The sequence below is a fragment of the Aplysia californica genome, unplaced genomic scaffold (genome assembly GCF_000002075.1).
Source record: "Aplysia californica isolate F4 #8 unplaced genomic scaffold, AplCal3.0 scaffold00254, whole genome shotgun sequence".
In the NCBI taxonomy this organism is placed as follows: Eukaryota; Metazoa; Mollusca; class Gastropoda; order Aplysiida; family Aplysiidae; genus Aplysia; species Aplysia californica.
Window position 1 is genome coordinate 228,322 of NW_004797524.1, and position 11,754 is coordinate 240,075.

Below are 11,754 nucleotides of genomic sequence, written 5' to 3' on the forward strand. Positions count from 1 at the left end.
CAAAGATATTATTTCATTGACCCTCTAGCCAACATAGGCCGTATACAATCCTTTCCCTAGATTCTGCGCAACAGATACAAGTAAATGCTCCTCACACGAGAATCGAATCAGGTCTCCTGGATGCGAAGGTGTAGTGCTAAACCGCTATACACAGATGCTGGTACCACAAAATGTGAATATTGAACGTGGTAGGGAATTAAAGAATCAAGAGAGGGGGGGGGGCGCACTCTGGATATCATATGTCGAATTTTTTATCTACGCTTTTTGTGAGAATAACTTTACATTTATTTGCTGCTGACCGATATAAATTAATTATAAAGATATAGACGAAACATAAAGAGTGTCCAAAAGTCGTGCACTACCCTGTAGTTGTAAGCGCCGTAAAACCTCTACTAAAACAAACAAAAAAGAGTGAGTACCATGAGATCCGAAGCGACCTTCCCCCACTCCCCTGCCCTGGTGAGCACACACTCCGCCCTCATCTGCTGCGAGTTGAACGTCTCAAACAGTGAGGCTTCGATAGAGATCTGCTTCGATTCGTAGCCTGTGAAGAAAAAGGGAAAACAACGCGTCATTTCTTTCCATCGGTGTTTTTTTTCCGTCGGTAATTTTTTCAACCGATAATTCTTTCCACTTGTAATCCTGTCCACAGGTATTGCTGTCCGTTGTGCTTTCTTTTTATTGTGTTTGCAGTTTACTTTTTTTAAATTAAAGAGCAAAAAAATATAGATTCGTTTGGTGCCATATATTTAAAGGACAGAAATTAATATTTATTTGACCTCTTTTTCTGAATTTTGTTGCATATGTCCTGAATACAATAGGTTCACTTCGGTTTCTTAAACGTAAAGGAATACTCAACATAATATGGGAAATATACAAAGAAAGAAATCTTTTTGTAAAAAAAAAGGCAACATTATCACATTTAATGTAAATTTTAGTTGATTGGAAGACGTTTTCAGTACAGTTCGTGAATGCTGGTCAATTGTTCAATGTAGTTACACTTAAAACAAAATCTGATATTAGTCTACCTTAATAGTGACCACCATCTGTATGTCAATATTGCCACCAGAAAGCTACTTAACAACGTGTCAACTATATATATCCGGGAAATCAACAAATTTCTTTTTGTCATCTACTATGACAGGACGAAGAGAAATAAGGAGGAAAAGTGGGGGGTCAACTTTTTTTTTTAGGGGGGGGGGGACAATTGGCTAAAATATGAATGGCTGGAATGTTTGTTGTCCTTCATTCAACGTGATACTGTATATTTAACTGTAACCAGATTTATCGTATAACATTAGGAAATGTCTTAAGATAACCATCCTTCCTGCTAATAAAACAAAGGGGAAAAAAACGTTTAACAATATGCATCAATGTTGCTCTGCCTTTCCGTTTACTCTGTCCATCTGCCTCCAGGTTCACCAGTTGGATTTTCTTCCCAAAAACGAATCTACTAATCTTCATTATACAATATTTTGTAAATTGTCGTTAACTGCACTCCGGTCAATTTTGTTCATGGCGTCTTTAAATCAATGGCAATGAACAGTGCAAGCCAAAAAGCCAAACAATTTTCACGCTGAAAATGATCTCTAAAAACAACTCACTCTTAGCATAACCTTGTCTAAACTGTCGTACTGAGGTTGGACAACGTGTTAAACGTAGCTTGTTGCGTTGTCTAATACGTTTTGCATAACTTAGAACTTTGTTAAATAGTGGTAAGGGTACAATACTAGACCATTGTCCTGAATTGCTGAGAATCGCATTTTTTGTTGGTCTATGATAAATATTTTTCTGGTTTTAAAATATCTGCTTATGGCTCTAAACGAAACATCAAATCTCTAAAGGAAGAAACATAAAGGAAGGAATGGGAATTGGCTAGAAAATACATACTTCAAGGAAAACCTATTTTCAAATAAACATTCTTAAAAAGATCATCAGCACTTTTGAAATGACATGAACACTATGCATATAAAGAGCATTTTAAGAGGTAAGTACTTAATCATTTCACATTCAAAGTTTACAATCCACATGAGAAACACACTTCCACTGAGAGTTGGCACACTGTGAGAAAGGTAATAATATTATTATATCGGGTGCGAAAGTCGAAGCGAATAGAACTCGCTTCAATAGGTACAAGGTACGTGGTGCGCAAGAAATCAAGTGTTCGACACTCCACAAAACAGTATGGCTCCCTCGGAAGGTGATAGGAAGCCTTCCGACATGCGCATTTATTAGAGACTTTGAGAACACGAACGTTTCCTATTCGTTATGCGGGTGGCTGAGGGGCGCTACTGGTAGGTCATACTTCTTTACTTTTCATATGTTGTTTTGTCCGTCTGTCTTACTTATTCCCAGCCCTAAATCACCACTATTGTGATGATGTGCTTCTCTTTATTCAACCAAACAAACAAACAAGCAAAAATAAAAGAGTCCCATCCGAGAAAGACATCTTAAAGAGTATCTCCATTTTTCTGGCGGGATGTGCCCTATACAACCTGGGCTGCCTTTGTCAGGGTGGTTCGACACATCCCGCCTTCTTAATAGTCTACAGTGGGTCGATGAGGGCGTGAGATAGTAAAAAAAAACCACCAAAATATTAACACCACCCCTAGTGAAAACACAGCGAGACGTAAGTTGTCTCTTTTTTCACATTTAGCTCACATCTGGTATTAATTTAATCAAATTGTTGCTGTGTTCACGTTTGCTTTTGCCAGGGGGGGGGGGGGACTGGTACGTCAACTACATTTTTAATTTATATTTTAAGTGGTGAAGGTATGATACTAGACCAGTCACCATCAAGTGCCAAGGATGACTGACAGACGTATATATTTATAATAAAGCCTTTTCTGGTTTTGAAATCTCTGTTTATATCTATAACCCTAGTACCAAGCCTCTAAAGGAAGAAACATAAAGCCTAAAATTGTGAATTTAACTAGAAAACTGCTGTTTTTAGAGGGGTTTTTATTTTTCAAACAAATCACTTTACCCAAACATCTTCAGCACTTTTCAGATAGCCTGACTACTATGCAAATGAAGAGACTAACAAGTAGTAATTTCGAAATCATTTCATATTCAAAGTTTACAATCCACATGAGAAACACACTTCAACATGAGAGTTGGCACACCGTGAGCAGATAATAAATATTATTATATCGGGTGCGAAAGTCGAAGCGATCAGCATTCGCTTCAAGAGGTATAAGGTACAAGGTACGTGGTGCGCAAGAAATCAAGTGTTCGGCATTCCACAAAACAGTATGGCTCCCTCGGAAGACGATAGGAAGCCTTCCGACATGCGCATTTATTAGAGACTTTGAGAACACAGACGTGTTAATGGCATTAAGAATTAGTCACGCTCAAAGAAGAAAACAGTGAATGCAAAGATATCAATACCAAGTTCTCCGCATTGAACACAATTTACAAAGACATGCATTTCTTTCACTTGTGGACAAGGCATTTATATATTCACTAATGGTTAGGTTCTTCGCCTAATATGAAAAAAAAGGGTTTGATTTTCATACAGAGAAGACGTCTTGGGGAGTACTCCAATGTTCCTGGTAGAATGTACACCATAATAATATGACCCGGGCTGCCCTAGTCAGGCTCGGTAGACACAGCCTGTCTTCTAAATAGTCTACATTGTGTCCAGGGAAGCGGGAGATAGTTGAAACAATAATATGTTAACATTGCAGCGAAAATAAAGTGATGCATAAGTGCTTTTGAAAATACTGAATGTGGTTGTCTTCTCCCTATACATGTACTTAACTTCCACCTGGTATAATTTGCAGTTGTATTAACGTACGATTTCATGGACAGGGGAATAGACTATGACTGCTAATGTCCATTTTCGTGTTTATTGTCTTATGGCTGTGTCATTGATCGAGGACTTCATATCACTTTCCTAATCATGAACATAATGAGTTATTGTATTTCAAATAGTCAGTCGTCGGGTGGAAAAGACCGTGTAAGAGGGTCGACTCGTGATCAAAAAGAGAATGGATTTGAAAGAATATTAATGTGTGTTACGTTTGTGCTTTCTAAAGTCTGAGAAGTGATGTTCAATGCCCCAAGTGAAAACAAGCTATTAATTTGATAAAAGAAAAAAAATATATCGTTGTCAAAATATTTTAGCGTTTATACTTTGTTAGAGGAAACATAAATTGATATATGAATAATATTTTTGTTTAAGATATACAACAGTAAAGGAAACAAGAAGTAAATCTGCCACTTTCGGACAGACTACACCACCATACGGGAGGAGCGGAGTGGAACAAGGCACACAGAGATTGCAGACAATGCTACAAAATGTAAGTATTTTGTATGTCACAAAATGTTGCCATGGGTCACGTATTCGAGGAGAGCTGAAAGCTAACCATACTAATCAATGACTTATCCAAAAACATGCCAAGCTCTAACAAACATAATGTTGTTCAGTATTGATTATTTAATAGCTGAAAAAGTAAGTTCCTTTTCAATAAAATATCACTTAAACGGGCAGATAAGCACAATGTTGACTCAAATGGTTCACTACTTCTAGTATAATATTTGTGTGCGTTTCTATTGTCTTGATTTGTCCTTTGTGATACTTTCCTGTAACGTTTACCTGTAAACTTTACTAATCTTCCCACAGGTGGAACCATTTCCTGCACACTGCTTTGTAAAATGTTTACTCGATGCTATACTCAGCGATGTGTTTCTTGTGTTCAGATAAAAAGAAACGTCATTCTTTGTGTCTTTTCAGTGTATCCTTCTAGTACTATTCACTCTTGTTGGTATCACTCCTGTAACATATTATTTGTAGCCATCACATAAACACTATAATATATTACAAAGCTAGAGTACCATACATTTGTTTGCAAGAGTTTCATCAACAGGAGGGTGAATGAATAAAAAGGAAAGGGGAGTATATTATAATGCAAAGAAATGTCTGGTGGCAAGGAGCTGAAATAATAAAAATAATGTCTCGAATTGTGATACACGTAGTGCTAGCAACGATTAAAGAAAGGTAAAGGAATAGTTCGTAGCTAGGGATGCTTGCTAGTAGACTGTATTTACAGATAGACACATAAGGTAAGTACTATACTTCAGAGAAGAAGAGATATACTGCCAGTGAAAATGAAGCTTTCAAAACAGTGGAGAACTCTCGTCTTTGGGAAAAATAGGTTCTCAGCCCACGTTATCAATTTCTTGGAATAAACATTGCAGGTAGGGTTCAAAATAGACCAAAAACATTCTTAATGCTCCTCTAATATGAATCATCAAAACATTAACTAACTATAATAATTTTTGGGAGATTCTCTAGTGTCCCAAACCGTTATAATCTTCATTTTGACCGGGGTCAGAGTATACAACATATACAATATAAAGATAAATAGATGGATAAATATGTGTGTAAAAGGAAAAGAGGTAAAAGTAAAGTATAGCCTCCAACCTACTTCTAACTGCATGACATAGCACACAACATCCGGGGTCACCGTGGGGTCAGGGTGAGGTTGCAGGTTTGTCTTACAGGAACAGAAAACAGCGAGCTATGATCGTCGTAATGAGCTAGGACACAGGGAGTGGTGCGTGTGTGTGTGGGGGGGGGGGAGGATGTTATACTTTACTTCTACCTTGAAAGGGTATCCGAATTGAATCAAATTTTATAAACGCGCGCATGTGAAATAAGAGACACGTATGCCATGCGCTGCTCTTTACCCTCCAGCCCTGAAATTCAGGGGAGTTTGTAGTCAATGCAGAATATCCATGACACAGTCCAGAACACGACGGTCACGTGACGCCAGACCAGATGTTACGTCATCATTGGAGGGGGGAAGTAAGCAAAATGCGCGTGCACAGTGCAACGGGGAGTCATGCATTATACAAGCAAAACGTAAGAGGTGTGATAAAAATCGTAAGATGGTGGTGGGGGGAGGGATTATAAGAAAAAGCAAACAATTAGTTCATTTTATTTGTTTGTGAACTAATATAAACATGCTGTCGAAAAAATACATGATGATACATAATCAGTTTTATTTCGCGAAAATGCAAGTGCAGTCTAAGGGTTGGTGGCATGCTGTGACAATAGTGACATAGAAATGAAGAGACATGTTGACTTGAATAGCCAACATTGTTTCTGTCGACAATTTTCTAACTCATGAGCCCAATGTTTGTACGAATTTAAAGTGCTAGTGATGTGCAGTGGCAAAATGTTTATAATAGAATAGTAGAATGAAACGGGGATGTTGATAGTGGTTGAGAAGAAAAGAACGCACACGATTAATAATGCTTGCTAAATGGTGGGATACTATGAAGCTAAAGCTGTAACGTTTACAAATCGGCGCTCAGAGGATGAAGTCAAAACGATCTGTGTTAATAGCTAACGTAATCAAAACAAACAGACAGCAAAATATCATTGGTTAGTAAAATTACGGAAGCTTTAAAGGGTGCCAGAAACTGTGGCATCAAAGTCAGATCTATCAATTTTTGAAGGAGCTTCTGCAAAACAATTTACATTTCCAGTGAAACAATAATCTAGACACACAGAAGTCATATTTTCAAATTCGATAATGTCGTTGCGTCAGTAGCTAATATTTGTGACGAAGAAAATTCAGAAATAATGGCAAATGAGAAACACTGGCAAGGTTGAAACCGACCTTATACCTATCAAAAACTTCCAGATAAAAATAAAACTGTATTCGAACATCTCTACTTTTTCCGAAAATGAAATAACAGCCACTGACAACTTGAAACTCTAGTCTATTCTGAACAATGATGGTTATTATTTCCAACAACCTTCTAGTTTCTCGAAGCTAACACACTACGGAAACGGATTGTAACAGTAAACCAAGCAATTCCTCAAAATAATGGCATCCAAAAATCTCCGATTGAATAGAAAAAGAAGGGCCAAGTTTAAAAGATACTCTGACCTAACATATCTTAATGTTTCAAATATGCAAGAAAAAAACAAAATATCTCAAAGAAGAATTTACAGAAGACAGACTGATGATATGAATGTCTCACAATGAAAACAATGTGGCGCCATATTGAAAATTCCCATTACTACGGCGTAGGTAAATAACCCAATAATATATTACTCAGATTTAAAGCCAAAAGGTTCACACACTTGTGGACAATCACAAGACTATAGCTTTATAAGCAGTGTTCCAACATATCTTTTATCAACCTGGACAAGAACTGCAATGGCGCTCAATGATACTGCCTGAGAATCAAAGCTTGAACCTGAACACTTATAGAACTTTCAATAACAACAAAGTTCAAACGACAGTATCAAACGATACAAATAAAATCTCAGTTCTTGCCAATATCATCGGCAAAGTATCATTTCGAGCAATACGAAGAAAAGCACGAAGAAGATGTGGATTGGTGCATGATGGTATACGTTACGTAATGGCTTTAACAATAGCTATGAGCAGCTTAAGGATTTGTCATTAACCAGGGGTATCAAACTCAAATGACCCACGGGTATCAAACTCAAATGATTCAGGGGTATCAAACTCAAATGACCCAGGGGTGTTAAACTCAACGACCCCGGGCCGCTGGGGGTAGAATCTGAGTGAGCTTGGGTCGCAGCAAGTATTCCACAAAAAGGGTCTAGTATTTACTTTTAACAATTTCTGTTACGTCTTATGTTATCTTCTGGATGTAGGCTACTATTACCTACCCGTTGCTGCCAGAGACATGGCACCGCTTCCTCTTGCATAGCTTAACCCTATCCGTACGTCGTGATTTTCTATCGTATCCATACAGCGTGTGGAACTCTGTGCCACCACTTTCCAAAGAGGAAATTTACTCGTTAATCCGATCCGTACGCTTTGCCAAGCAGTCTATCAAAATGCTTTTTTGAGAAATACTAAAAATTTCAAAGAGATCTTCGTACTAGAAGTATTCTAAAATGTGAAGAATACAGCCCCGAGGGCACAAAAAGACCCAAGGGCGTACGGATAGATAGAGTTAACCACATTTAATTTGGTTTGAAGGATGAAGCAAGTGAGACCCTAAGTATGGTTTTTGAAGGTACTCATTAGTAATTTTTTATCATTAGTAACTTTGACTTCATGGTGGAGAAGAGCTCTTCTCACAGACATGTGCTACCAAAAGGGCACATGAGTACTTGATACTTGCTGGCAAGCTCAGGAAAGGTGTGGGTCAATTCATTCAAAAATTGACTGCCACATAACATCAAACTTTAATGTCAAAACAGGGCCTGCAAAATATCGCCCTGCTGGCCTCAATTGACTAGCGGCAGCGAGTTTGAAAATCCTGTCGTAAGCATGTAATGTGCTATCTTGGTGCATATTACCGGATTTCTTTCTTTTCTTTTTTTTTATTGTAAAAATAAGATGCTGGAAAAAAGATGATGAAAAGCTCGACCGCAAAAATTGTTGACCAAGTTAAGAGAAAGGGGGGGGGGGGGGGGGGGAATTAAAGGCATAGGAGTAAGAGATCAAAAAAATTAAGAGCACAGTTAAATGAAAGGTGTGGTAGAAAAACGGCTGTAAAAAGCAAAACAGCATATTTTGCGGGTAAACGGGATGAGAGGCTGAAACTTCATAATATATAGAAATACAAATTAGTGCCTAAAAGAGAATTGGAATATCTCTAGAATCAAAACTATAAGACGAACAAAACAAAGGGGTAAAACGAAGAAGGGGAGAAAAACAAGCATTTTCAAAACATGTTTTTATCTCAAGTTGAAACGCGAAAGCCTGCCCGCCAAACCTTTATATTAATGTGACTATTCAATAGTCTCGTACATGAACAATCTTCTTCTTCTTCTTCTTCTTCTTCTTCTTCTTCTTCTTCTTCTTCTTCTTCTTCTTCTTCTTCTTCTTCTTCTTCTTCTTCTTCTTCTTCTTCTTCTTCTTCTTCTTCTTTTTCTTCTTCTTCTTCTTTTTCTTCTTCTTCTTCTTCTTCTTCTTCTTCTTCTTCTTCTTCTTCTTCTTCTTCTTCTTCTTCTTCTTCTTCTTCTTCTTCTTCTTCTTCTTCTTCTTCTTCGTCTTCTTCTTCGTCTTCTTCTTCTTCTTCTTCTTCTTCTTCTTCTTCTTCTTCTTCTTCTTCATCAACACCATCATCATAGTCATATATTCGTTGTCGTTATCGTCATTATTTTCATTATTATTATCACTATTATCATCATTCTTAAAATACCACTACTACTATTAGTAGTAGTAGTAGTAGTAGTAGTAGTAGTAGTAGTGGTAGTAGTAGTAGTAGTAGTAGTAGTAGTAGTAGTAGTAGTAGTAGTAGTAGTAGTACGCCGCTATCATTATCATAATTATCATGAGCTGTTTGTTTATGAAACAGGAAGACATGTGAAAGAGCCCGGCAGACAAATCGAGACACACTAACAATGATCCGTATTCATAATTTGCGTTACAACATTCTACTCTACATGTCATGCATCTGTGCAAGTTTGGTGAGTAATGGCAAATATAATACATAACAAGATGGTTCACTCATCCAAAAAAGTCTCCACGGAAGTCCGCTCAACGCTTCAGATGGCGCAGTCTTTGTTTTAAAGCTCTTTTTCGTTTTTCCAGAAAAAGAATAGGAATAGCATTCGACTGCCATTCTTCAGCTGTTCAGGTTCGTTCCGTGCGGAGTTTTAGTTGTTGTTGTTGTTGTTGTTGTTGTTGTTGTTGTTGTTGTTGTTGTTGTTGTTGTTGTTTATTACCTCTTGCTTCTCATTCTAAAGTCAAATTAAATGAAGAAAACAGTCGCTTCCTTCACCGGAAGAGGTTTTTTTTGTCAGCGTAACTATAATTAAAAAAAACTTTCTTCCGAAATTTGAAATGTAATTTATTCAGAAACTTGTTAGTTTCACTTTGATTTTTTTTTCACACAAGTAGGGTAACTCTGTTCACAAAGGGTGAGCTTTTTCGAAGAGGGCGCCACCGGATTTTTTTTTTTTATTGGCTCAAAGAGAGGAGTGAACAATCTTGTTATGTACTATCTTTGGTAATGGTGCCCACGCTAACACGCACGTCATTGCTTGAGGATTGGGCATTCCGATACAATACACATTCGTGTACTATGCTTCTCGCCATCAAATTCCAATACAAAGGCTGTCTTTATTTTACGTGTTGCTATTGTTTTAAATGTGTGAGCGTAGTTGTGTGTTTGTGTGTGTGTGTGTGTGCATATGTGTGTGTGTGTGTGTGTGTGTGTGTGTGTGTGTGTGTGTATGTGTGTGTGCATCTTTGTGTCTATCTACGTTGCCTTATGAAAAGGAAAATTCATCCTGCATCACCTGAATAGTGTGTGTATAGAGCTTGCTGTTGAGCGGGAGTATGCGGTACACTACACAAGTGCTATAAAATTTGTTATTTTATATATATATATATATATATATATATATATATATATATATATATATATATATATATATATATATATATATATATAATATACAGTGGCGTCCCAAAAAAATTGAATCACCCAAGCATTGCATTATGCTCTTGTACTCCCAGCTCATGCAGCATACCAAATTGAAGCTTGTATAAATTCTGCATCATCTGGCACGTTGATATTAAAATTTTATCTTTGGTAAGAGTTGCTGGAGATTAGGTCACCCAAAATTGACCTTTAAAAAGCAGACTGTAAAATAGTGCAAAATCAAAGGAAAGGTGTCTTCGTGCATCAGAATCTTATCACTAGATTCTATAGTTTTAAACAAAACGGAAAACAGATCGATTACAAATACCACACAAAACTTTGACTGGACAATAAAAGTGCTCATTTGATTTTGCTTTGGAGCCGCTGGTTTAGTGTAAGGCACAAACCCTTTGAGCATCAACTCTGTTAAATTTGGACATTAGTATCTGTCATTTCATGTAAAATGTCACAGAGAGTTGCAAACAAAGAGGCCTGAATTGGGAGCAAAGTCTCTTTTCTTCAGTTGCTGTTTCATGGCGCTTCCCATACCTGTAGGATTCGTATTGGGGCTATTTACTGGTGACCACTCCAACGTTGATATGATTTGGTTTCCCAAAAGTTGTCTAGTTGCATTGTTCCTGAGAGAAAGTGCTTTGTCAAGCATGGAGATGTCTACTTCAATGACAGAATATGGAATATAAGTGTAAGACAAGACGTTCCAGCACTTCCGGGATATAGTCCACTAAACTAAGCCGTCCGGTGATTCTTTCGAGGCCAGTTTCGTTCATTCCAGCACAGACCACCCAAAATTATGGCAGTTTCGTGGTCTCTGGTCCTCACTGACAGATGATTACGTCCATAATCGAATTGACACAGTCCGTGTGCAAAAAAAGGTTGCTCTACACGAAATCAATAGCTCCTTTTCAAAAACAAAAAGTATACTAATCAGCACATTGTCATGTGCAGTTAAGTCTATGTTTCGCTTGGTATTTGAGACTGCTCTGTTTTCCAATATGTTTGAAAATATCATCAGAAGAATCTGTTCATTGCAGAGACAATTATACTTCCTTTTCATTTGATATTCAATGCATGTCCATTCCACCAATGTTGATGCACCTCAAATACACTTGTAAACATTTTTTACGTTTATTTGATTTCGCACTATTTTGCCAGGCCTGGTTTTTCAGGTCTGTTGAGAGTGACAATATCTCGAGCGTTTCTTAACATAGATAAAAGATTAGTGTGTGAAATAATGCAGAATGTATTTAGCTTAAAATTGGTATGCTGAATGAGTAGCTCAAGGCTTCAACACGATGATTGGATGATTAGATTATATATTCAAGTTTCTTTTCGACGCCATTATAATATATATTATACTAT

At 37.3% G+C, this 11,754-nt stretch overlaps 1 protein-coding gene across 1 annotated transcript in view; it reads right to left on the reverse strand.

Annotated features, from left to right (window-relative positions):
• The window catches only part of LOC118477165, a 21,672-nt gene that overhangs the window by 5,122 nt on the left and 4,796 nt on the right, over nt 1-11,754 (reverse strand). Inside the window, exon 4 of the mRNA XM_035970339.1 lies at nt 420-544. Within this exon, the coding sequence (XP_035826232.1) occupies nt 420-544 (125 nt within the window). The remainder of the gene's footprint in view (nt 1-419; nt 545-11,754) is intronic.